The sequence below is a fragment of the Diplotaxodon limnothrissa genome, linkage group LG13 (assembly GCF_057381915.1).
Source record: "Diplotaxodon limnothrissa isolate DT_005_m linkage group LG13, D_limnothrissa_male_GT1.1, whole genome shotgun sequence".
Taxonomy (NCBI): domain Eukaryota; kingdom Metazoa; phylum Chordata; class Actinopteri; order Cichliformes; family Cichlidae; genus Diplotaxodon; species Diplotaxodon limnothrissa.
Window position 1 is genome coordinate 24,318,889 of NC_140608.1, and position 27,880 is coordinate 24,346,768.

The 27,880-nt window shown below is 42.9% G+C and overlaps 1 protein-coding gene across 1 annotated transcript; it reads left to right on the top strand.

The window, feature by feature from the left end:
• Window positions 1-234: 234 nt before the first annotated feature.
• Window positions 235-27,793, top strand: LOC146620346 (rho-related GTP-binding protein RhoQ). Its single transcript, XM_085368920.1, has 5 exons — window positions 235-778; window positions 1,074-1,132; window positions 21,165-21,329; window positions 24,500-24,595; window positions 27,041-27,793. Exons 1-5 carry the CDS (start codon window positions 637-639, stop codon window positions 27,200-27,202), a joined length of 624 nt encoding a protein of 207 aa, XP_085225046.1. The 5' UTR covers window positions 235-636; the 3' UTR covers window positions 27,203-27,793.
• Window positions 27,794-27,880: the final 87 nt, after the last annotated feature.

A 27,880-nucleotide genomic window follows, 5' to 3' on the forward strand; every position in this document is an offset into this window, starting at 1 on the left:
TATCTCAAAAACAGGATATTGTTTTATTTCCTGTGACACCCCCTAACAGAAATCTAATGTTTGCACACGGGATCCTTCTAAAGAAGCGTAAATAGTGTAATTACTCTGTGATCCAGGCATTCACAGCAGGCGGACTGTACTTTATCCGGAACCCCTTGGTTTTAAACCCAAGCCCCGCCTCTTCAGTAGGCTAAGCGCACCCACCTTATCCACCAGCGGCACAGTGCGCCAGGGAGCAAGAGCGCAGGCTGCACCGTGGAGCGGGCATGGTAGACATGCAGTACCGGCAGACCGCTTCTCCCAGAAAACGCTTCCGATATTGGGTTTAAGGAGACAGCTTATTTGAAAGCCGGCTTGGGCCGAGGGGATCTTATTCTTTCTGACAGTCGTACAAAAAATACAATTAAAAAAAGGAACTCATTGACATTTGGAAGAACCTGATGGGTAGTGGGGAGGAGGGGAGAACGATGCAGTTCCAGCCCGACTCGGTGAGCCGCGCAGTCCGCCTCCGACGCTGGTGATGCCCGCCGTGCGGGGATCACCGCCCAGCAGCAGCAGCAAGAGGAGGAACAGAAGGAGGAGGTCAGGATAACAAGGGCGTCAGGGGCCGATGATGTCGTTGGGAAGGTCGGGATCATGGCAAACGGAACCGGTACTATCATGTTAAAATGCGTCGTGGTCGGAGACGGTGCGGTGGGTAAAACGTGTCTGCTGATGAGCTATGCCAATGACGCCTTTCCAGAGGAGTATGTACCCACGGTCTTTGATCATTATGCAGGTAGGAACACAGTTCTGCTGTTCGCCTTTATTATCTCATAATAGCGTGACATGCTGAGCTGCTGCCGCTCTGTGCTCACTGATAATTGGCCACATGCGAATCTAAGAGAAGAGAGATTTTAGAGACCCCCACCCCACCACTCTTCCTCCAACTGCATTGCATCTGTTGCTATAATCAAAACCACTTGTTTGTCGTCTTCATAGCACAGAGGGGCTGGGACCCCCCCACCCACCAGCACTCCCCACCCTCACCCCTTGGTTCCTCCTCTAAACTGCTCTTTGTCATTTCCTTACAGTGAGCGTCAACGTCGGGGGAAAGCAGTACTTGTTGGGACTGTATGACACAGCTGGTCAGGTAAAGTTTATTTTTTCCTCTGGCTCTGTGCCAAGCACGTCAAGGACACGCACACATGCACACACGCTCCAGCTCTATCTCGGTCTCTCCATGTGCTCCTGGGACCAATAACTATCCAACAGTGCCTTGGAAACACCCACAGGCTTCATATTCAGGCCAGGCACTAAGCTGCAACAGGTGATGGGTTTCGCACATGGCTTTAACTGCCTGAGTGTGCTGTGGCGTGGACAGTGATGGCAGTGAAGGGGTTTCAATAGTTCTATTATGTGGAGAACAGGGCTCCTATGTCCAGTAGTGATGTCACAGGTTTGTTAATAGGGCTGCTTAATGCATGGGCCTTTTCTTTACAATGTGCCATTCAGTGGGCAAGAGTTACAACTGTAATACACACACACACACACACACACACACACACACACACACACACACACACACACACACACACACACACACACACAAAATATTGTGTCCCCTCAGCAGAAGAGCCAGTGTACACACAGATGGAGGAAGCTACTTGAAACACACAGCACACAGAAGCTCACCGAGGTGTGCGTATAGGAAAGACCCTGAATTATTTGTTTTTAGTGTAAAAGTTGTCATTTGGTTTTTATGGCGGTTTTGGTTTGATGTGAATAGCTAAGCGACAGCAGCTAAAGAGGAAGCAGTTAGCACATCAACTCTTTACATGTTAGTTATGTCAAAATTTGGTGCTTCAATCTTTGAGATTTCACACTATGACTGTATGCAAAGTCTTCATCAGTGTTTTTCATTATTGATTATAGGAGATGGTTATCAGCAAATTAGCTGAAAATGAAAACCAAGAACTAAAAAAGAATTGTATTCAAACACAATCTGTAGAAACATTTGCAGGTTGGATGCCTGTTTGACATATACTGACAGTGTAGTTTGGAGACTACATGAACCTGTGTGCCAGTGAAGCTACTTGTATCCAGGTGTCCCAGTAAAGGTGATGGGAGGTGTTGGGTTTAACTTTCGCAGGATGTCGTTGAAGCATTATGTTAGGAAAGAAGCTGAAAAAGGCTCCAAAAAGAATTTCTAAAGGCCACATTGGCAGGTACTACCAACCTCAAACTAAGCAAAAATTGTGCCTTTGAAACTAAAATAATATTTGTTATTCACTGGGAACTAGGGCTGTGCGATATGACCAAAATCTCATATCCCGATATAAAACCTCTATCGTCCGATAACGATATAAATCACAAAAAAAATAATATTTTCTGTAAATTCTGTGAATCTCGGGTAGGTGAAGTGTTTCCAGTTGGGCGTCGTGTACCTGGAGTCGAGTGTTTTAACAGATGTATGAAACTACACATTTTTAGACATAGGTTGTAACGGCCGCCGTTTTCTTTGTGAGTATTTATTACACGGCGTGCTGCGGGGAAAAGCCTGTTCTAACGTTTGAGTCTAAGGTTGATTTTTTTAGCACCTGACGGCTCTTTTTTTTTGCTTCTCATCCGTCAATACTCTGCATACTTTTTCACGTGATTCCGTTTATTTTGAAAAGTCTCAACAGAATCTTGAGGTTTATTGTGAAAGGTTTATGTGGAAAATAAACTAGCGGACATGCGATGGTTTTACCGTCGTTGTTGCTAAAGACAACCAATAAAAACAGGCGCTTGTCCGTCAGTAGTGTGGTTTCTATTAAATATAAGAGAAAGAGAGAACTTTAAGAAATTAATATAGCCACTACAGTGACCATCAAAACCATGAACAAACAGTTTATTTTGCGACACCACAAAACAAACGATAGCGTAAAATGAAACATAGATGTTTTTATATCGTCATCCGATATATATCGTTATATCGAACAGCCCTACTGGGAATGATTAGACCGTTCCCAAAAGACTAATCAACACCTAATCAACCATTTTTAACTGCTAAACGACTTATCATTTGCTGGCTTTACATGGAAGTTTGCAGTGGACCTTTATTTTTTTAAGTAGTTTCACAGTGAACTTTGACTGTTTGTTCTAACAGATCGCCATTTACATTTTCGATGGTAACTTGCAGGCTCTACCTGAGCAGATTTAGGCGGCCCATCTACCTGCAGAGAGCATCTCTTGTCAAATGGGGGCAGTCAAAAAATATGTCGTACAGCCGCTCTGTGGGCTACTCTTGTGCTTTTGTCGGTCCATGAGTCAGCCACGGAAAAGAGCAAAGTTACAAACAGACAAAGAGCTGACGTCAAGCTGAGTGTTAAAAACAACACTGTCACTGTCTGCGCTTTTCCTGCTGCTTCTGTTCCTGACGAACTCCGCCGCTCCATCTCTTTTCCGGCCCACTTGTCGGCCGGTCTGCATTTGCTTGACGCGCAGCATCATCCACACCGCGTACTGTGCAGTTGGGTTTTTGGAAGAACTCACAGGAGCACATTTGTGGTGGTTGAAATTCCAAAAAATATCTCCTCAGGTGGGCACAGACACAGTAGCTTAAACTTAAGCCTAGTTTAGTTGCGCAGTGCCTCACCTTTGGTAACATGTTCTTCTATGTTTATTGTTCAGTGACGTTAGTGGTCCACTGATCCAACTTTTCCACCTCCGATTCGGTACAGATACCTTGCTTTAGCGTATCTTCTGATACACTGTTACATTAATAAGCATTTGATGATCTCTGCACCTTTAATAATGAGATTTGACACTTAAGTATATATGGTTCATTATGGTTTGATGACCGTTAGTGTGGGTTCTGGAATATTCCAAGTAAATAATTATGTAGGCATTTATTGAACTGGTAAGAAAATAAAGCACAATAGGCTCAAAATACAACAAAGAAAAAAAAAATATCAACGTTATTCACCTTGATTAAATTGCACAAGGATTAGGCTTTAACCTCCTAGGACCTGGCATTTTGGGTTATTTAGACCAAAATACTCAAGTTTGCTCTACAAGGGCCTGATATCCACTTACGAGGACATTATACTGCTACTGTTCTATCGACATTTTAAATGAATATCCTCATATGTGGCTCTCATTTTTCTCAGAAACAAAAATTAGGTAAAAAAAAATCTGGTAATTCTTTGTTTTTACATTCATCGTCTCCCAATCAGCCCAAATATCAATGGAAGAGTTCGGGTCTTAGGAGGTTAATGAAGTTGATGACCAAGTGTTGTTTTATCCCAAGTGCAGTAAAACCTTCCAAATAAGCGTTTCACAAACTGTGACGACAGTGTGAGTGAGCAAGTGATGTTATCGTCATCTCTGTTTGTTTTTCTTTTGTTTTTTTTTAGTTGTGCCAACTAACATGACCGAGGCTACTTTGGATGTGCAGTAAACGTGTGCATGGTGGTGGGAGCATCGTGGTTTAGGCTTTCTTTGCTACCTCAGTCTGGATGCTTCACAGCCATTTTGAGAAAAAGGATTTCATAATTGTGCCATCAAATTTTAAAGAACAGTGTCAGGGTAGCACTTCATGGCCTGAATCTTTGGAGAGGTTTGGTGAAAACACGAGTAAATCATCAAGCACAAAAAAACAAGGAAATTAATGATTTTAGGAATTACAGAGTCAGTTTTATCACATTACCTAATTAGGATGCCGTGGCATGACCTAGGGAGAGCTGTCCAGTCAAGACATCTAAGCAGTACTGATGAACTCGAAACTGTTTGTTAGCTCTAAAATTCCCCCATCATTGTGAAAGTCTTATTAGCAGCAACAGGAAATGTCTGATCGAGGTTCTCCAAATCGCTAAATTCATGAGATCACTTTCTTTTTCTATAGTCTGCTGTTTGGACAGTGTTATTAGCTTAGTCAGATCATGTTTGTGACTCAGATGACAATCAGGCCACATATTATGTGTAATGCGCTCAGAAATCCCAATAATTTCAAATGGCAAAAGCTCTGAATGGGCCTCTCTTGTATCATTTCACGATTTTCAGGCATTTCTATGGCTAAAGCAAAGGACTAAAGGCACCCTGTAGATTTTTAAACCTCCAGTAGTGATTTAAAGCAAGAGTTTAGTGTGTGTAACAGATTTTTATTTTGTGCATGTACAAGAACCAGAAAAGCATGTGGACAGCTGCATAGACCTTCCTGTGTAGGGTATGTCTCTTTCCTGCTCATTAACAGTTGGCAGCTCAGAATAACCTAGCAATAGTTCAACAGCTGAGCAGTAGAAGAAGAAGGCATGCTTACTGTATATTGCACAACTCATAATACTCAAACACTGGCTGTGCAAATGAGGAGGAAGGAAATGGATTCAGCACTTTTTTAGACACGAGACTAACACACAGTGTGCTTTGGTGAGAAAAACTGAATGCACTCAACTATGATTTTCTTGCGTTAAGGCCTTCTGGTCTAACTTCAGCTGCACTGCAGGACAGCGAACAGTCAGTCGCGCATGATTAACCTCCTCATACTTACAGCAACCTAAAACTACACTCTTGCCAGAAGCTGAGTAGTTATTAACACTTTCCTCGTGACCTGTTCCGATGTGATCCATGCAGCAGAGAGACAAATGCAAAGCTCAGAAAGGTCAGCTTTGGCATATTTAGCTGGTTTCCTTCACAAACCCTGATTCACACACAAATCTGTGAGTGGGAAAAGATCGCAGACAGCCTGCATTTTTCTTCCCTGTCTTAAACAGCTACCTGTGGCTGCGCTATAATTTTCCCCCAAGAAAACAGATGGTAGAAGTGTTACTACTCACTTGTGAAAAGAGGAACACAACCTTTTGTCTATTCTGGCGTGTTTGATAGGCTGTGTGTGTGTGTGTGTGTGTGTGTGTGTGTGTGTGTGTGTGTGTGTGTCAGAGGAGGGTTTGTTTTCAGCTGATTCAGAGTGTCTCTGAAATGGAGAAGTTCTCCCAGATGTCTGCTGTGGGCGCCGCCGGCCTCCCAGAGTAGAGTTACTGCTCTTGAAAATGTGCCCCCTCACGTTTCTCCCGTGCCTCCGCCCCCGACTCGGCTGACCTCTTTATGTGGAGCAGAAGGCCAGCTGGTAATGTTTATAGCTTCAGCGTCTGATCAAAGACTCGATGCCCCCAAAAAGAGGAAAGGGGGAGGAAAATAGTGTGTGTGAGACAGAAAGAGGAAGAGAGAGAGACAGATGCGGGAGGCTAATCAAGTGTGTGTGTGTGTGTGTGTGTGGGGGGGGGGGGGGGTGAAATAGCTTTGGTTAAATTCAGACGCCTCTGTTTCGTTTTCCTATCCATTTCTCTCCTGTTGATGTAAAACTCGCCCTTCATTACGTCCACCTCTGTCCTGCGCTACACGTGTTCATTTGGCTTCGATCTCCCTGCAATATTTATATTCCTGGCGTAGGCTGGAGCTCCCATAATGCTTCGCTAATTCCCAACGCCTATCAGCAACCTTACGTACGCATTGGGGTCGCGACTCTGTGCTGTCACGTTGGTGTCACATGTCACTCAGTGCCACATAATCACAGCTCGGCTCTGAACCCAGTGCCGCTGCGCCGCATCTGTTGTTGCTATTGCTTCCCTGCCAGTTATTGTCTGCGTCTCTACTCCAAGCACCGCCTTTTGAATTATTCCATATGGAAGGTCTGTGAAGTCTAATTTGCTGCAATGTGGCGAGGGAGCAGAGGGGAAAGTCTTTACTTCATTCATTCATTCATTCAGTCATTCTGCTGCTGCTGCTGCTGCTGCTGCACTCAAGAAAATCTAGCACCACTGGCGAGGAGGAGCAGGAGGAAACAGGAAGTGGATGCTAAGTGCACTAGAGCCAATGGAAACGACATTTAAGGACAGGAGCTCAGGAGCTGCGACCCCGAGGGATCCGTGTCTTACTACGCTATTAACTTCCACTTTGTAGTTGGATTGTTGCTGATTTGCTCAGCATGTCAGATGCACTTCCTATGATCACTTTCACATTTCCTGTCCAGGCTTTGGGTACAGTCTGATGAGTCTTTTTTGACTCAGCAACCCAAGGTGGCCTAGTGACCCAATAGGGGTGAAAGGATGACAGGTGGGGACGCGAGTGGGGTTTGGAAGAGGGGGAAACTGGTTTTACTCAGCCATGAGCCGGTCACCAGTCAGCTGCTCCAACACAGAGAAACAGGAGTGCTGTGGGCACGCCTCAGAAAGAGATTTTACACTTCAGAACAACTCTAGTGCTATTCTCTTGAATGGAGTCAACTAATTTGCACATTGCCTGACGATTATTAGTGATTAATCAGTCAGTTTGCAACTAATGGATTCTCCTTTTAATAAAGTATCAGAATAGTGAAAAAAGCTCATCACACTTTATAAAAATCTAAGGCTAAATACTGAAATGCTAGACTAGAGCTCGACCGATACAGGATTTTTAAAAGTGCTCTCTAGTGGAAAACCAGATCCAAAATTAACACGTGATTGAAAGGTGTTTGTTCCATTGCTTTACTTTAGAATTCGTTACATTTAGTTCTAAATGCTGCTGGTAACGTAAACTTGCTTTATTAATATTTACTTTGTTTGCACTGTGGCTCAGAAAGTGTTCCTCGATGATGAACGCGACCGCACGTTCAGGACTTCTTAGCTCTGTCCTGTCTTGTTTCAAATGTCACATCATATGAGGTTGACATAGTTGGAATTTTTGAACCAATGACAATAAAGGCCTCAAAGCCTTTTTAGGGGTTTTTTTCTGCTTTTATTGGGATAGTGCAGTGGAGAGAAGACAGGAAGGCTGGGAGATCAGGGGGAAGGCATACAGTAAGTCCCAGCAGGCCTCAGGGTCTGCAACAGCCTTTCAGTTTATGGGTTGCTTGCTTTACCCAATGAGCTGTACCAGTGCCCAGAGGTCTTGAATCTTGAAAAAGAAAGTCTTTGTTGACCTTTTGGAAAAATTAGCAGGAGTTGGCTCATTATATCACTTGGCTATGCTGTTGAGACCGGTGCATGAAAGGGTGTTGATAAATGAAAAAAACACTGGATATTCTCTGTGGCTTTGAAACTTGTGCTTGGACTTTGATTGAAATACCAGACTACAGCTTCTGACTTAGCAAAGGGTGTGTAATGCATTTTTCTGCCATTTGGATTGGCCTTTGAAGTCAGCACCAGGATTTACATTTTGAAATGATTTAACTCTCTTCTTGTCTTTGTGAAATCTGCCATGATGTGCAGCACAGCTGGCACCCATCTGGCTTGTAGCTTACAATGCCAAGACGGGTTTTTAGCAGCTTGTGTATTTACAACACAGGCATGTGCCCTCTCTGAAAACAACATGAAAGACGCATAGGACTGATTCCCAGCATGTACATAGTGTTGTGATCCCAATACGCCAGCTTCTCTGGAGGCCTGCTGTGAGTGAATAGGTGATGATTTTCAAGTCTAGAATGAAAACATCTGTCGGTTTTCTTCTGCTCATCCAGTTCAGGGATGGATGTGGGTATTAAGGATCCTGTCCTTGTTGTCATAGGGCAAGTGGTGTGGTTCACCTAGGACAGGTGGGGAAGAGAATAAAGATATGATGCACCAATGCAGACCAGTTCAGTGCTATTAAGAAGTTGGATATGGTTATTGTCCGTGAGAGGGGGGCAGAGTTCAGGAGCCTCACAGCCTGTGGATACAGGCTGTTGGCCAGTCTGGATGTTCTGGCCTGTATAGACCTGTACCTTCTCCCTGAGGGCAGCAGGTGGAAAAGGTGGCGCGCAGGGTGATGTTGGTCCCGCAGGATACTGTGCACCCTCCTCAGACAGCGAGTGGGGAAGATATTACTAATCTCTGGCAGAATTGTTCCAATAATTCTGCCAGCTTCTTTCACCACCCGCTGGAGTGCTTGCTGGTCAGCCTTGGTGCAGCTGGGGAACCACACTAGAAATCCATACGTCAGAACGCTGCTGATGGCACAGTTGTAGAAGTTCAACATCAGAGGTCTGGGAATGTGTGCGCTCCGCAGTCTCCTCAGGTAGTAGAGGCGCTGTTCGGCCTTCCGTGCAACTAAGGTGATATGGTTGCCCCAGGACAGGTCCTCGGTCAAAGAACAATTTCATTGTTCTTTGACAATGACAATAAATAAAATAAATACTAAATACTAAATCATACAAACTGTTTTTACTAGCTGAGTAATGCTAAGATGAGTAAACTCATATTTATAGAGAAAGTCATTGGTTTTCCCTTTGGTTCCTTCTCCAAATTTGTTCATTCATTTGAGTGAGTAAGCGCTTGGATTAGTGGATTATCCCTTAAGGCCATTACCAAAATGCTCCATTATCAAAACACACTGCATCCTGTGGTAAAGAATTGATATACATTTGGACTGTCAGTTTTATATATTAGTGTTAATAAAAGCTTTGTTCTTTCTTTCTTTGTTGTCTATTTACTGCTGTCATTAACATCTATAAATAGAAACGCTGAACAGCCAACTTTTTGAATGAACTATGGCAGGATGCTCTCACTGTACAGGCATGAATGGACAGAGTGCATTAGAGCTTCAGTCCGTGATTAATGATCATTAATCGCCATTAGTGGGAGTAGAAAAAGGCACCACCCCCTCCCTTTTTTTTTTTTGTTGCTGTTTTTTTTTACTCCCGAGGTGAAATAAAGTATTTTGAAATGTGCAGCTTGGCAGATCAGAGTCGGAACTTTGTGATCAGAAGCGTCTCTGCCTGGGCTTGCTTTCCCACCCGGCAGCCATGTTAGAGCGAGCGTCTCTGACGCTGTTGATATAGGCGGTTTATAGAGCCCCGAGGAGGCGATGGAAGTAGAAAGGGAGAAAGATAGAAGAGAGAGAGAGTTGTGGAGATGGAGAGGAGGAGGGAATGACTCACTGATATAGCACTCATATGTCACTGAGTCAACAGAGCGCAGTCACACAGCCGAGCGCTCACAGTGGCTCATTGAAGGCGCTGAGTCTGGCCCTGATGGAAGTGTATGGGCATGTATAGACAGACGCTGATAGAGTTTAATGTACACATGCACAAGCTTCTCCTGTTCCCCTTTTTTTCCCCCTCCATCATTCCTTTCCCGCTGATCATAATATTTACGGTACACTCCCGGCTAACTTGGACAGATCGTTGTGCAGCGTCTGCGATGCGCTCATGAACTGCTGGACTGAACTAATAAAAATGTGGGACATATTTTTAATGGAAACTTTTATCCAGAGCACCTTCACGGCAGCGATGGTGTAAACAGTTCTGTTCATTAAATCCGGGATTGAGCGCTGGAGACGTGTTGGACGATACACTGTGAAGACTCTGAATGGCTGCTGTGTTTGCCGTGCGCTGAGGAAACTGTACAGAGATGGGTATCAAACAAGCTTCGGGCCTGTTTACAGTAAACTGCTGAGCGGCTTCCACTGCGTCTGCAGCTTGTGGGGAAATCGGATTCATTTGTGCAGGCAAAGGTTATAGGAAATAAAGGCAAAGGAAATAAATAATCTAAATGGACATAGTGTAGGATCTGATGGAGGTGGACAATGTCCCCAGCACCACCACCAAAAGTAAAAATGTGAATTTCAACCAGATATCTAGATCATATTTAGATGCTATTACAGAAATGCAGATGCCTATGCCTCTGTGAACAGAACATCCACAGCCGACAGAGTATCAAAAATCTGTTTATGCCATTGAAAATTAAACAAAAAGGCATCTTTTTCTCGACGTCTCTTCACTAACCTGATAAGATGCTTTCAGTTTTTAATCAATATTATCTGGCAAAGTCACCTTCAACATTTTTCAGTGTCTTTGCTGGGCGGGTAGAATTTGCTTCTCTCTTGTATTACTTTGAAGCAATCGTATTGATAATCAAGCGCCTGATCAACGGACTCCTCGCCGTTAATGCAGTTGCACTTCAAACAGTTGCCTTGCCCGTTAAATACGTGTATTTAAAAGACTAATTCAAAGTGCTTTAATTCTGCAACCCTCTACGGGTAATAATCGAAACACGTACTGTTAGAAAGAGCGGATTCGTGAGTTTGACGTGGTTGAAAGTTGGTAGCAGTGACCCCAGATGTGCTCGCCAAGGTATGAGACGAGTCTGGAGGGGGGACACTTGTGAACATCCTATGTTTTGTATGTAAAACATTATATTAAGTCATGTATTTTAAAACATTTGGCAAATTTCTCTTTCCATCACTTTTAAAGAAATAACCCTTTTAAAATCAGATGTGACCTCGAAGGCTGTAAGAGCAAGTTAATGTCACTATCAGCTCATCCAGGATGCACTAAATATTCATCGCAGCACCCTTACACCAAAACAGTCTATGGATGTGCCATTCTTAACAATATCTGAATTGTTACCTGATAACACTGCTCCCGTTAATTCAAATAAAGTCGCTTCTAGGCCCAGAAAAACCAGGTGTAATCTTGGATTACATGAAGAACCAAAAAATACTTAAAGATCTAAAACAGTCCATTCTACCTGCAAGCTATGAGTTGGTGTGCAGGGAACAACGGGTACTGTTTTAAAGACCAAAGCTGCTCACACCAAACATCAGATTTTTTTCATTTTTTATTACTATTTTTGTATCAAATGAGTCATTATTAATGGATAGGCATGACCTGACAGGTTTATTAAATGTTGGCTAACCCAAAGAATGAAATACCTGACAAGTCATGATCCTTAATCATAATGACGCTGAACATGAAGGTTAAACAATTCAATATTGCCACATCTCAGTGTTGTAGCAGTGCCCAGAATGAGTTCTACACCTTGATATGCACTAAATGTGTGTAGTGCAGGTTAGTAATGCACTTTGAGGTCGATGTTCTCGGAGTATTTTTTAAATCCGGTCAAAACTGAGGCAGCAGACACAGGAATATCCCGATGTCATTTCTTATTTTAGGTAAAGCTTATGAAACACTGATAATACAGCTCACCGGCATTTTCTCATTAGTTGCTCGGTATGATGGTTTTTCCTTCTTACTTGTGAAATAACATGTCTGTTGGAGACGGTTTATTCTTAGATAATCCTGGTAATAGGCTTTAAATTTATTTTTGTCAACCACTGGAAATATCGCTCTAAAGTTAAGAAATTATATACCTGGACTTCATGTGTAACATGCTATAGCTGACAGTGTGCAAATAATTGCAAAATCTGACCGCTGAGAAACTTTCCATCAGATCATTTTAGTCATGCTCGTGTTTCACCTTTGCCTAAACTGTATAACATGTGTCGTGCACAAGGTTTAAAGATTATTCTTATTAATTTTGCTCTCAGGTTTGCTACAAGCACCGGATAGTTTGCACTCAAAATGGTTTTATCGGGTGCGGAGGTTCAGCTAGTGTCAGGTAAGATGACACAGGAAATGTACTTAACTTATTGTGCTGTCAAAACACTCAACCAGCCAGTGTAACAAAACTCAACTCCCCCGAGCACTCTGAGGCAATTTTTTACGCATGAAATAAGGACATCTTGAAAATCAGGTCGGAGTGTTTACCACATTTATAGATGTCTTTTTTTCAGATGTGGCACACGGCAAGAAGCGCTCTGCTTTAATGTTTTGTCACTACTGGAAATGTTCTATGTGTTTTGGTTAATGGAGAAGCCTGAATAGAACCTGCGTGAGGCAGCGTGCATGATGCCAGTGGTTAATCTGTTAATCGCACATTGATTCAATCCAAGAATCCCACACGCTTTGTGCTTGGGAAGTCACAGGTGAGCAGCAATCTCCAATCCGATTAGCTTTACGTGTATTTTTATCTGGTATTGCAGAGAAAAGTTCAGGGTTGCGGTACCTGTGTGAACATAGCTTAAGAAAAAAAAGCCTCTAAGAGTTGTTTGAAATCCCTGCATGAGCCCCATCTGTGAAATATCGCACTCATTTGGAAGTAAGAGGATGAAATACTCGTAAAGTATTGAATTATATCCACTTGACCTATTCCAGTGAGGCATTGTTGACTAATGCACAACATGAGCACAGGGCTTGAAGATTTGTATGCTTATTTTATCATCTGCTCCAATTCAATATAAAGTCTGTATATCTTAAATCCATTACCCGGGTGACAAAAAAGGAGGACGCCTCTGCCTGGCTGATGTACTGCTGTTTGAGGAGTTTCCTGTCATTCTGCTCATTTGCAAAGCCATTCCCAGCGGTTTGTAATTGAGTTATAGGCGATTTGGTGATAGCACACTGTGCTGTCTGCTTTGGCAAAGAATTGAACTCGCTGAAGGCATCAAGATGAAAGAGTTTAATTCCAGTGTTTGGTTGTCCTTTTGCAGCATCTTGGTCAGACGTTGTATTCAATCTTCTTGAATTCAGTGTCGCAGACAATAAAAGTGACAGAACTGAGACTGATTCACTCAGTCAAGTTGGTCTGGTTGAGTCATATCTCCTTATGGGAGATTCATTGATTCCCCATGTCTCTAACCAGCGGCAGGAAAAACGTGCCATCAGTAGACGTGAGATAGGTCGTGAATATTTATATGAGCGCAACTCAGACACTATGTCGAAAAGACTTCATCTTTGGCGAGGACAAGGGAGCGCCTGATCTGGCTCACAAAGGGCAGTGTGTAAGCCGTGAGACCAGTTTTCCCGTGATTCACTCGCGTACGTCAGTTTGAAGAGGAAAAAGAACTCCACGGGACTCCGATGTGAAAAGATGTAACAAAAAATTTATTCCACAGTTTTTGCATCTTACAGGAGTGGTCAGGTTTAACTTGTCCTCAACAAAATAACCTACTACGGTAGGAAAACCGTGTGGCTCTGTTCTACCCTGCTGCCCCGTATAGCTTATGCCGTGTTAACTCCTTTTCTCTCTCTCTCCCCCCTCCCGCACCGCATGCACTAATTTGCATACATCCGTGATGCCCGGATTTTACTATAAACACGAGTCTTTAAGGCACATGGTACTACGTAACCTAGTTCCACCATAAACATGCATCTATTTCCTAAAATTATTAATTACACAAACAAGCTTAACAACAGCGAAATATAAATACTAAAACATATGAACTATCTTAACTTGGCTCCCACATACCGGCCCCTAATTGTGACCCTATTACACAATTACCAAACTACACTTGTGGAGCCAAGGTACACAAACTTCAGTCTCTGCAGTTGATTACTTCAGTCCGATTCCTGCAGAAGGCAAATCTTCGTAATGGGCCTGTCCAGTACACTCGTTTTGGTTTTGATCCTAACCTGCCGCACCATTCCTGCCTTGTCTGAGATAGCATGGATTACTTTCCCTGTAATCCAAGAGTTGCGTGGGGCTGTATCGTCAACAATAAGCACAATGTCTCCAACCAAAAAGTTGCGAGATGGACGGGTCCACCTTTGCCTCTCTTGAAGTTGTGGTAAATATTCCCTTGCCCATCGTTTCCAGAATATTTCCGACATGTATTGCACTTGCCTCCATCTTCTTCTTGCGTAGAGATCTTGCCTGTCGAACAGTCCGGGAGGAAGAGATGGTTTGTTCCTGAGCAGCAACAGGTGATTGGGAGTGAGTACTTCCAGATCATTTGGATCACTGGACGCTTTGGTTATTGGCCGACTGTTAATAATGGCCTCCGCCTCACACAGAAGTGTATGCAGGCTCTCTTCATCCAGTGTCTGCAGCCTCAAGGTAACGTTTAGGATTTTCTTCACTGACTTGATCAATCTCTCCCAGACCCCTCCATGATGGGGTCCTGAGGGAGGGTTGAACATCCACTGAATGCCTTGTTGTTTTAGGTGGTCTTCAATTTTGGACACATTCCATTCAGCAATGGCTCTTTTAAGTTCACGCTCTGCACCAATGAAGTTAGTTCCATTGTCAGAACGAAGGGTCTTTATCTGGCCTCGTCTGGCTATGAAGCGACGGAGAGCATGGATGAAGGAATCTGTGTCCAGCGAGGCTGCCATCTCCAAGTGTATTGCACGAGTGGTTAGGCAGGTGAAAATGACTCCATACCTCTTCACCGTACTTCGACCACGTTTGATCTCGAACGGACCAAAGTAGTCCACTCCGCAGTTAGTAAATGGAGGGTCATCTGGCAGAACTCTGTCTCGGGGTAGGTCGGCCATTTGCTGCTGTCCTGCAACTCCATGCTCACGCCGACAGGCAATACACCTAGCGAGTATTTTTCGTACTGCAGAGTTGGCACCGGGTACCCAAAACTTTGTTCTCAACTTGGAGATAACATGATTGCGACCACTATGAGCCAAGTTCTCATGTATTTCTCTGAGGATAAGCTTCGTGACGTGAAGATCCTTGCTCAGGATTGCTGGCCGCTTAGCCTCCTCGGGTAGTGCTGCTCTGCTGAGTCGCCCTCCGACCCTAAGGATGCCTTGTTCAAGTACTGGACTCAGTTTGAAAAGACTACTAGTCCTCTTCACCCCCTGACCTTTAGAAAGTGCGCTGATCTCCTTAGGAAATGTCTTTCTCTGACAGTAGCGAATGATTGCTTCTTCAGCCTTCGCAAGGTTCTCTACCGTTAGCTTGTTGGTGTCCCCTTGAAACAGGCTGTCCTTGAAACCTTCCATATCCCTCTCGACTTCAGGTTGTGTTTTAACAGCACACAACTCCTTCCTTTTGCGACACAATTGCAGCAGAATGCTCTTGACTTTAAGCATCCATGCCACTGCCCTTTTAAGTTTAAACCAGGATGAGAAGTAGTGCAGGAACTCCAGCACTACATCTTCACATTCCTTGATTGTACTAGCACACACCAGGTTACCCTTTACCTCTGGGTCATCTGTAGTCAGGCCTTCAACTGGGTGCACCTCTTCTGGCCACTCTTCCATGGGTTTGGTGAGAAAATCCGGCCCCTGTAACCATGTGTGGGATTGCATGAAGCTCTCTGCTCGGAGCCCCCTTGATGCAAAGTCGGCAGGATTCAGTGAGGTGTTGATATACCTCCATTGCTCTGGACTGGAGCATTTCAAGATTGCATCCACACGGTTAGCAACAAAGGTACGGAATCTACTTGTTTGATTGCTGATATACTTGAGTACCGTGGTACTATCTGACCAAAATACAGATGGTTGGAGCGGAAGCTGCAATTCAGATGTCAGAACCCTGTCTATGCGTGCTGCCATGGTTGCTGCGGTAAGTTCCATGCGGGGAACTGTAATGGGCTTAAGTGGGGCCACTCTTGCCTTTCCCAACATGAATGCGCAGTGGACTTCGTTACGGCTGTTCCTCTGTAGCAAGTAGCTTACTGTACCGTAGCCCTCTTCACTGGCATCAGCAAAGTGTTGCAGCTGATTGTATACTGACTCTCCAAAGCCCACAGGTTTAAAACATCTTGGAACGCTTATGTTCCCTAGCTGGCGGAGCTGGGTCTTCCACTTGTGCCACTTGTGAGCTAGGTCTGCAGGTATGATGACATCCCAGCCAATCTTTCTCCTGCAAAGCTCTTGCAGAATCTTCTTTGCTTGAAGCGTGACTGGTGACAAGATACCCAGTGGGTCGTAGACAGAACTCACAGTGGACAGAAGGTTCCTCCGAGTGGATGCCTTGTCTGGCATTACAATCTTGAACCTGAAGCTGTCAGATTGAATACACCATTGGACTCCCAGCGCTCTCTCAATGGGGAGTGTGTCCTGATCCAGATCGAGATCTTTAACCTCCGATGCCCTTTCTTCTTCTGGAATAGCAGACAGAACTGCTCTGCTATTGCTTATCCATTTTGTGAGCCTGAATCCACCCCTCTGACATACAGCTCTAAGAGTGTGGTATAACTGTATGGCTTCCTCTTCTGAGCTCACAGCCTTCAAACAGTCGTCCACATAGAAGTTGTGCAGGACTGTGTCAACCGCTTGGCTGTTGGCTGGATCTCGGTTGTCTTCAGCACATTTGCGCAGAGCAAAGCTGGCGCAGCTTGGTGACAAAGTTGCACCAAAAATGTGAACCACCATCTTGTACTCCACCATATTCTGAGTAATGTCACCAGATGTCCACCACAGGAACCGAAGAAGGTCAGAATCCTCATCAGGCACCTTTACTTGGTGGAACATTGCTTCCACATCTGCCATGATGACCACTTCCTCTTGTCTGAACCGGATAATTACCCCAAGAAGGGTACTGGTAAGATTTGGTCCTTGTAACAGCTGATCATTTAAGGTGGTGCCTTTGTACGATGCTCCACAGTCAAAGACCACTCGAAGCTTGTGTTTCTTGGGATGGTAAACTCCGTGGTGCGGTAGGTACCAAACCTTTCCATCGTCACGATCAAGGTCCTGTTCTGGCACTTTCACTGCGTAACCGTTGGTTATGACGTTACTCATGAAAGCCGAGTACTCTGCGTGGAATGAAGTATTCCTCTCCAACTTCCGCTTTAGGTGTAACGCACGTTGCTCAGCCACTTTGCGGTTGTTGGGCATCTTAATGCGCTTGTTCCGCAATGGCAGAGCGATGCTGTAGTGTCCGTCCACATTAGTAGCTGACTCTGTCGCTATCTCCAGAAACTGCAAATCCTCTCTTGACATTTCCTGTTTCTCGTTTCTTTCACGCTCAGGGAAGTCACTTTTAAACTGCTGGTCCCAGAGTTCATCCAGTTTGCTAACTGATATTCGGTTTGCTGCAACCTGAATCAGTCCGCATGGTGCCTTTTGTGAACTGCTTCCTTGGAGGGGTTCGCTGATGGTCCAACCGAGCCTTGTCTTCACAGCATATGGACCGCCATTCTCGCTGGCTATAACTTGCCAAGGTTCAACAGCTTTAGGTGCATTAGCCCCGATTAGCAGTCCAATCTTTGCTTCAATCCTAGGTATAGACACCTGCTGAAGGTAGGTCCACCTGTTCACGTAGTCTTGAGAAGGAGCATTGTCGGCAGAAGCAGGAATGTCACTGTGACTGTACATTTCTGGCAACTCAAAGAAGTCATTGCTGTCTAAGCTGCTTATTTCCAACCCAGACACAATGTGGCTACTGACGACCTTTTCCTCTCCCATTGTTTTCAGCAAAATCTTTGTCTTTCTGCCAGACAAGTTAAGCTCATGCATTAACTCTTCAGTACAAAAGCAGGCAGTACTGCCAGGGTCCAGAAAAGCATAAGTGTGTGTCACCTTTTGTCCTCTTTTAGGTTTCACTTGTACTGGAACTATTGCCAAAATGTGCTCTGTTTTCTCTGCAGCGTGAGCAGGTGCTTCCATTTCAACAAATCCATTCACGATTGACTCTGTTTGGTCTTCTCTTTCTAATGATTCCACTTCAGAAGCTACCCTTTTGCTTGTAGCACTGGGCTTAGTCTTCATGTGTAACACTGTGGGGTGCAGTTGTGCACAAACCTGACAACTTGCCTTTTCTTGGCACGAACCACTCATGTGTCCCTGCTTAAGACAGCTGAAGCATAGTCCTTTAGTTCGCATGAAGTCAATCTTTTCCTTATGAAGTGACTTCTTCATCCTCTTGCACTGTTCCATGGTGTGCTCTTCACCACGACAGAAAAGACAGGGTTTGGAAAATGCACACACCTGCTTCCCGCTGACCTTGTTCCTTTCTTTAGAGGGTACGTCCTGTGTAGTGGTGATAGTTGCAGCTGCAGTGAATCCTTTTCTGTTTCCACTTCTCCTTTGCAACCTCTCATCCACTTGCCCTCTAACTTGGACCTTTAATGTGCTGTCCTTTATATCACCGAACAATGGATGCAAAACTTCTTTGGCCTGCTTATTGACAAACTCCACCAGATCTGCAAATGTGACTCTGCGTTTTGCCTTGTCTAAGACCCCACAAGCATATGTTCTCCACCTTTCTCTCAGCTTGTGCGGAAGCTTGGAAACGATAGCACGCATGTTGGCCGTGTTATCCAACTCCTCCATGTACTCCACATCCATCATTGCATTACGACATCCAGTAAGATAGAGGCCGAAAGCATGCAGAGCCTCTCCATCATCTGACTTGATGGTTGGCCAGTTAAGAGCCTTGTGAATGTATGCCACTGATATCTTGTAGGCATTTCCAAAGTGCTCTTCCAACAGTCTCTTAGCCGTTTGATATCCATGTGTAGGTTCCATATGAAGACAACTCCGTATCAATTCTTGTGGTTGCCCACTTGTGTATTGTTCCATGTAGTACAATCGATCCTTGTCGCTCTCTGTTCTGTCCTCCACACCATGTTCAAAAGCTCGCATGAACAGCCGATACTCTAATGGGTCCCCTTTAAACACAGAAATGTTCTGCGGGGGCAACGTAGCTAACTTCTGTTGCTTAGTTAGTGCTTCGACCACATCCTGTAGAGCACTTGGTGTCTGCGATGGCTGGGAGGTAACAGTGTGTGTTTGCTGTGCGTTTTGGAGAATGTTCTTCTTCTGCGCTTGTCTTTCTCGTGTGGGGGATGGGCTATTTGACTGCTGTGAAGTAAATAAATCTCCAACCTTATGTGATGCCACGTAGGAGTTCATTCCATCCCGAGTGGATACGCGACTGGATGCCTTGGATGCACGACTTTCGTATTCCGATAAGATCTTGATCTTTGCCTCATTTGCTGCAAGAGCTGTTTGTATTTCTAGCTCCTCCTTTTCAGCTTGGAGCTTAGCCTCCCTTTCCTCCAGCAAGCGTTTCTGTCTTAAAGACGATGCCTTAATCAATAAGGTAGCTCGCTCCACCTCTGCCTTCATGCGTGTGGACGACACCGATGACGAAGCGCAGGAGCCGTGTTCTGACAATGCCTTATCACTGCGTTTTGAGACAGATGCATTAGATATGCTGTCAGATGGATCCACATCTTCATTGCATTTTTCAGCCTCCACAGCGCGCATGGCCATCTTGTCAATCCAAGCCGAAGCTGTCTCAGCAAAAGCCTTAAAGGAATCAGCCTTAGGTTCAAACCAATTTTCCTGGTCTTTAGTTAAATCCTCCTCCGGCATTTGCTGGAGCACCTCTTTAACATTTGTGTTCAAACCACAAAACTCTCCAAACCGCTCATTAAAATCCTTCATTAACTGTGTTACTTCTGTTAGGCTGGTATCACATTCATTTTCCATCAGCTGGCGCACTTGTTTCACTGTGCCTGTTAATTTGGCTAGCTTGGCCTTCTGTAAATTGATAATACGTTGCAGCCTTTCCTCCATAGCTTTAGGTGTGATTTTCACCGCCCTAGCTTCCAATTCTGCTACTGTGTCTTCTTCTTCGTTGTTCATGCTATTAATTTCCCGAATAGCAACACCAAAATCCTTATTTTATCATCCAAAAATCATGCAGGTTGGCTACCACACAGTTCAGCATCCACCATGACTCAGCAATTTTTCCTCGTGAATTAGCTCCACTTACTCACGTTTGTTGTCGCTGCAGCAGCTCGGGTTTTTTCCTTCTTTAGTCGCGTCAATTACTCCACAACGAGCAGGTTTTCCTACAAAATGTGTAAGCCGTGAGACCAGTTTCCCCGTGATTCACTCGCGTACGTCAGTTTGAAGAGGAAAAAGAACTCCATGGGACTCCGATGTGAAAAGATGTAACAAAAAATTTATTCCACAGTTTTTGCATCTTACAGGAGTGGTCAGGTTTAACTTGTCCTCAACAAAATAACCTACTACGGTAGGAAAACCGTGTGGCTCTGTTCTACCCTGCTGCCCCGTATAGCTTATGCCGTGTTAACTCCTTTTCTCTCTCTCTCCCCCCTCCCGCACCGCATGCACTAATTTGCATACATCCGTGATGCCCGGATTTTACTATAAACACGAGTCTTTAAGGCACATGTATTCATGGTACTACGTAACCTAGTTCCACCATAAACATGCATCTATTTCCTAAAATTATTAATTACACAAACAAGCTTAACAACAGCGAAATATAAATACTAAAACATATGAACTATCTTAACTTGGCTCCCACAGGCAGTGTTGCATTGGTGAATTGGTCATTTACACCACACAGATATCGGAGATGGCAGTGTGTCTGGTTCTCAGCATCTTGTGGTGATGCCTTGTGCTCAGCTCGCATTAGAGGACTGCAAATGTGATATAATAACTGATTGTCTGTCAGAAAGGGAACTCTCACATTAACGTCATCTTCTTGGCATTCGTTTCTTGTTTTAACTCGGACCCTAATGCACATAACACGGCTCAGGAGCCACTTTGGCACTGTGTAGCTCTCTGGTCATCATTCTGAGCTCATCTCATAATCCTTTAATAATCGATGAGTAAGAGTTTCTCAGATGTGAGGAACAGGAGTGAATCATATCTTCTGATTGTTAACTGGTGCTGCTCTGTCTTCTCCCAGGAGGACTACGACCGCCTGAGGCCGTTGTCCTACCCGATGACCGATGTCTTCCTCATCTGCTTCTCTGTGGTCAACCCCGCCAGCTTCCAGAATGTGCGTGAAGAATGGGTGCCCGAGTTGCAGGAGTACGCTCCCAGTGTCCCTTACTTGCTCATCGGCACGCAGGTTGGTTCTGGAAACACGTAACAGACGCTTCCCATTCTCAGCTGCTTTGCGCATATGTGGTGGATGTACCTGCATTTGTCATTTCTGACACGCTGGAATGAAATGAGGTTACCAGAGAAGAATACACTGTTGAGCTCATACCTGATGTTTTCAGATAGAGATGAAAAGGAATGAAAAATAAACTCAGTTACTTAGACATATTGAACAAACTTTAATCATTTTCATCCAGTATCAGTCTGATCCTGACTCAGAAAGCTAGACCAAGTACAACAGTGACAACGTGGAAGTCCACTTTATATACATACATGGAGGTGGTGCAACTACACTTTCCTTCACAGCTTTGTTATAGTTTTTTGCTTTATTGGTGACAGTGGTGTCGCTGCCGGTTTCTCGCTCTCATTCTTATTAAGCTTGGCGGAAGACTTATTTTACTGCTCTTATGGTAACATTATGTGCTGTCAACGGCCTGATTAACATTATTTCACTTCACTTGTATCCTGTCAGTTCCACTCTACCCACAATGTATGTGTGAGTGTGTTTGTTTGTTTGTGTGTGTGAGAAGATGCACATACAATCAGGGAAAGGGGCATAAGATCAGTGAAAAAATGCCTGTCGTCATTAATTCACTAATAAATATTATTTAAATTAAAAATTTACTTATTATAAGTAAATTTATATTCCTGGATGTATTTATTTTTTTTAGGTTTTGTTTTTATAAGGTTATGTGAGCAAGTGTAAGTCAAGTCTAATGTTATCTTACATAAAGGAATGATTCTCAGTCGCTAACATAAGGATGATTAGCACAAGCGAGATTACATAATTTTAGCGTTAGCACAAATGCCAATAGCAAGTGCTGCTGTACATTAACAAACATGCTGGTTACTCTAACATGAATATATATAATATGGAATATAAAAACAGTTAAAAAAACAAAAAACAAACACACAACAAAAAATGAAAAAACTGGGACACAGTTTTGTAAATTTTACCAGAAAGCTTTGTTAGCATGCTAGTTGCATCCTTGCAGTTAGCTACAGTGACAAAGCAATCTCTCCATTCCTCCGTCTGTAGCTGTCAAGTAATCCTCCCGCTGTGCTTCTGTCTCATAATCCGCCTCCTTTGTCTGTGTTTACATTCACACACTGAGCTGCTGTACTTCACATAACCCTCGTGTCTCTTTTCTAAAAGCATCTGATTGACATCTCTGCTGTTGTAATAAGAGCTCAGCTGAGGAGCTGACGTATGAGAAATAAAGGAAAATTTCACATTCAGAAGACAGCAGAACTTTGCTGTGGTATTAAAAGTTGAAGCCATTATTTTATTAACAGCTAGATTTTCATAAAATAAATCAGCACCTAGCATAATCCATCTATCCATTCTGCTCCGCTAAGCTATTTTTTTTTTCACACCAAACACCATAATATCAAACCTATTTCTTTATAAATGACTATAAACAAAATATTGTATTAGATTACACATAAAAAAGATAAATGATGATAACTGATCAACTGGGAAAACATGAAGCACCTTCATCCATGTTAAATGTGATCTTTAATTGCAGCCCTAATATTACTTAGGCAAGGTATCTTTGAGAACGGTGGGAACATGACAAAACATCGCAGCTGCCCATTAAAGAGGACTAAGACACAACTAAGAGTAGGCGCATATCTAAAAGTACAGGTGCTGAAATAGACAGTAGGTGGTAGCATGGAGGAATTAGATATTAGCTGTCTGGCTAATACTGTAGTACTCCACAGCTGACTCTAGATTTATTTGTGTTTCTCTGATTCATGCAGTTATTTAGTTATATGGGGGATAAAAAAGTGGTGTAACCTACCATTTACCAAGAAAGTTGAAAAGTGATAAAGAACAATGTATTTTCTTTTTCTTACACTGTTTTCTTCAACTTAGAAATTAGCCTATTTCAGTATAAACACCATCCAGACTTTGTTTTTTCTGCTTTGCACTGGTGTTGTGATTACATCATGAGTCATGCAATGTATTAGTTTGGTGATTAACTCATGAAATATATTATCAATGCATAAGGTTGATGTAAAATGTATGTATTAACCCTCTAATTTGCTTACCATCGTGTCATATGTCAATTAACTGTATCCTTCACTCTGATTGGTAGTCGCTTCAATCGTTTGCTTCAAAGTTGAGAGAAGTTTAACTTGGGAACCGTGCTTTTTGCAGTGTATTACAAGTTGGAAGTAATGAAGTTGGTAAAGTTGTTGACTGAAACATTAAAGCTTTGGTCTGTAAAACCAAAACACCGAGCTGAAAGATGCTAAAGTGATCAGTAATGCTGAGGGCAGATGTAGATCCGAGTCTGGAAGAGACCATTTTCAAATTCCACAATTATGTTTTTCAGCCACTGTCACTATAAAAGTACTAATTAGTGCAGCTTTAAGCCCAGCCACTCATGTAGTCGGGGAGCTGTGAAGATGAGCCAAAGAACAGAAGAAATTATTTATTAAATAACAGCAAAAATATGGAACGGCCAGTACAAACCTGACCAACGATCTCAGGCTGATTTGTCACATATCGCTTTAGGCGTTTTATGTCCCCGTGTTAAATGTGAGGTTTAAATCTGTTAAAGAAGCAATTAACAGTTTACTGATTCTTATGACACAACATTAATCCAGAGCATTAGCTTATTTCTTAAACCTTAAAAGTCACGGCCAATATCGCGCTTGCTTAAAACTGAGGGCAGTTGATGTTTACTGCGCTGTTATCAGTTCCTGCTATAACTCACTCGCCGCTCCACTGGCTGGATGCTGATATGTGCACGCTGCCGCAAATCTCCCCAATCAAGAAATGGGTTAATGAAGGCCACTTCCTGTTAGCTTTAGCAGTTGGATTCGTTGATTGTAACAGGTTATTACTGAGATATGGACGGGCTGTAGGTGGAGAGCGTTCCAGTGAATAAAAGCAGAGTGAAGAAACTTGTGGTTGTCTGTGAAATTGCTTTGCACAAGAGCAGGAAGTGTGGGCCAACATGGCTGTGTTACAAAATGAGAGCTCGCGCTGTCAGTTACAGCTCATTCCTATGTATAGATGCAATGATGAAATCCCTCTGTGTTACGCAAATATGAGCTATTAATAAAATCTATATCATAACAGCAATACTAATGTTGACTCAGCTAAAAGAAGCGTATCTTTTTCAGATTGATCTCCGTGATGACCCCAAAACCATTGCCAAACTAAATGACATGAAGGAGAAGCCCATTGCCACCGAGCAAGGACAGAAACTGGCAAAGGAGGTTTGTATGCCGAACTAAAGGGAAGCTTCTATTTTCACTTTCGCTGTTGCAGAATTGAGCTGCCCATTCCAGTTAGATTCCTGTGTGTTGATTTGACCTAGGAATGTCTCTTTAGAAATTCTTGGAATCAAGACCTTTGCGCATTCTTTGAGTTACAATGAATCCGGGAATACATTCCGAACCAACACAGATGTCCAGCAGAGTTCGAGACTCTGCACCATAGATACCAAAGGCGATCTGTGATTAATCACTCCTGTCAGAGCATGAATAAGGCTCAGTCTTTCAAAACATTACTGCCTAGATTCATTTTAAAGTCTATATTCGTGCCGTTTTGGCAATGTAAGATTTCAATGCGATTCTCATCTCATGGAGTCATGAAGTTTTCTGAGGCCTCAAGGAAACTTGGAAGAACATGTCGGGTCAAATTAGACCCCTTTTCCTCAAAGTGAGCAGCATTTTACCTTGGGTATTGTTTCCTATAGTTGCTGTTGTAGGTAACCCATCTTCCATAATCCAACTCAAGATTAGAATTTTTTTTTTTTTAAAGGGTAAATTTCAAATATTTTTAAGAAATAGTTTATCCAGTCATGTGAAAAATAACTATTTCCCATATTTGAAGAAGCAAAAGTGATTCTAATTGAAAAAGTACATAGTAAAAATACATCCTAGTCCAACAATTGATGCAAAACACTTTGAGGGAGTGATAGATTGCAGCTTTTCCTGTATAAATAAAGGTCTATTGCTTGCTTTGCTGTTTGGGATCCCATCATGCCAACATCTAAAGAACATTTTGAGGCCTTCAGAAGCAAAGTCTGTAAGTCTGGTAAATTATTTAAAGGAGCTCCAAACAGTTCAGAAAGAAAAGAAGGAAAAAAATCATCCCATTGTAAGGAAAAGTAGTGTGGATTTCATGACTGGCTGCCCTGTTACATTCAAGTCAGTAACAGATATTTTGATATAAAAACCAGTCTGATGATCTAAAAATTCCATCAGAAGATATAAAGGGAACTCTTGCAGCTCCTTTGTTAACACGTCATGTGCCTTCACAGTTCTACACTGCAGACAGATTTCACCTGGGAGCAGTGCCACTAATGGTATTTGCTGTTCAAAAAGAGCTTTAAAGCAAAGCTACCGTTGGCCGTTGCAGAGTTCAGGCCTTCTAAAATAACCGTGCTCTGGACGGTCAGATCAAAGATAAATTTGTTTGGCCACAGTAAAAACAGGCATTTTTGGTGAAGATCAAAGTCAACATTTTAGAAGAAAAGCTGAAAAATCATGATAGTGAAAATGTTTGAGGTTACTGTGATTCCTTTGGACAGTACAAAGGAGTGACTCGACAAAAGAAATAAAAGTGTTTACAAATCTTTAATTTGGATCCCCAATGAATGCTAACCTCTAAAAAGCTCGTTAGTTAGGCGCTAAAGAGCTGTTTTTGGTCTAGCCGTTTTGCAAAGCAATTTTTTACACAAATCAGGTGTTTGAAGGGCCTTTTTTCATATTGGACATGAAATAATAAATGTTTCTGGCTTTAAAGGGCTAACTTATTTATTCAGTTATGTGAACATTCATCGGGCTGTTTTCTATACTTGAGCGGCCTCCATAAACATTCCTGTACTGGCCTTGCTCACTTGCCATTAGCTTCTAAAGTTACCCACTAATATCAACCATAGCCAAAGCAAATAATATATGATTACACTGCTAGCCTGATACAATTATAGCATTCAGTGTTTCTAGCTAGCAGAGCTGCTGCTGAGCCTCTTCCACTCTTATTACATTTCCTTTTTAATGGATGGGTGTCGTAGCATTGTGGCAGAGGTGATCCAAAAACCCAGACTGGTAAACAGATACTCTTAGACACTTTTATAGCTCTAAAGAAAATATAAATCTTTAAAAAAATGGTGAAAACTGTGCTTCTCTGTTTTCCAGTTACATCCATCTTACAGTTCATACTTTAGGACTGCTTAATATCCAAAGGTACAAAGGTGGCACTTGCATATAAACCATAGAAAAAAGCTGTTAAATAACAAACATGTCAACTTTACCAAGAAGCACGAGAGAAAATGGAGATAAGTTATATGCTACATAGATGTATTTGAGATCAGGAATTTAATTTTCTTCTGATCTTTAAGCCAATCACTTGCCAGATATCTCTATGTCAATGACCGGACCTCCATTTTTTTTCTTGGATGAAGCCCATAAGGGTGAAAAGTTGGCATGTTCGTTGACACTGGCAGACTAAATTGGTAAAGTTCAGATTCATCAACTTTTTCCTGATGTTTTGTGCAAGTGACGTCTTTGTGCCTTTGGGTATTTAACTCTTTGATAGTGCTACAGTTTGGCATATCTACCAATCTACAAGAAAGTGAACATTTTCCAAACTATTTTAATGTCAGTGCCGTTTGAACGTTGCGTTGCTGTGACTGACGATCCCTCTGTTCTCTTTAGATTGGTGCATGTTGCTATGTGGAATGTTCAGCATTGACCCAGAAGGGCCTGAAGACGGTGTTTGACGAGGCCATCATCGCCATCCTGACCCCCAAGAGAAAGAAGGGGTCTCTGAAAAGGAGACTGGGGCCTCGCTGCATTAACTGCTGTCTGATTACGTGATTACATATACTCAGAGATCATTCAGCAATCAACCACAAACCAAACCTGAACTGAGAACAAAAGACTGGCAGAAAAATGCACAGACAGCAGCTGAGACAAAAGAGAGGACTGAAAGGACAAAACGAGAGCCACTTTGGAGCTCTTTGATGGCCATAACTCTTTCTTGCTGTCCAGCACTGGGGTTAGGGTTGCAGTTTACTACCAAAGGAGCACAAAGCCCAAGTCAGTCTCTTCTTTTAAAAGACTTTTGCCTCAGAAGTACATTCTTTTATAACCATTTTTAATCATTTTTCTGTATAGTGTTGTTGTATGCTGTCATGTATGGACAAAAAAACAAAAACAAAAAAACAAAACACAAAATGACATTGAATGACTAATGCTACATTTTAAAGAGCTCATGTCATTTCTGTTTATGGGAGGTAGATTATTGATTAGTATATTTCTAAATACAAGATCAGATGTGCAAGAGAAAAGACCAGAAATAATGAGCTATTGAAAGAGAGGCTGGCTTTAGTGACACTGTGACGGTGTCCAGGATACTTTTCTGGACATAAGGGCCCAGTTCTTTTTGTTTAAAACTTCTTCCAAAAAGATCTTTGGCCCCCAAAAAAAGTCTGTCTCCAATTATTTGTCGTTTGAGAACCTGCTAATGAAAAACCACACAAGATTGTGTTGGGA

Excerpts from the sequence above, each read along its gene's own strand:
- LOC146620346 (XM_085368920.1), top strand. The coding sequence starts at position 637 with ATGGCAAACGGAACCGGTACTATCATGTTAAAATGCGTCGTGGTCGGA. Across the intron at positions 1,133-21,164 it reads TGTATGACACAGCTGGTCAG|GAGGACTACGACCGCCTGAG; the intron begins GTAAAGTTTATT and ends GTCTTCTCCCAG. Across the intron at positions 21,330-24,499 it reads ACTTGCTCATCGGCACGCAG|ATTGATCTCCGTGATGACCC; the intron begins GTTGGTTCTGGA and ends TATCTTTTTCAG.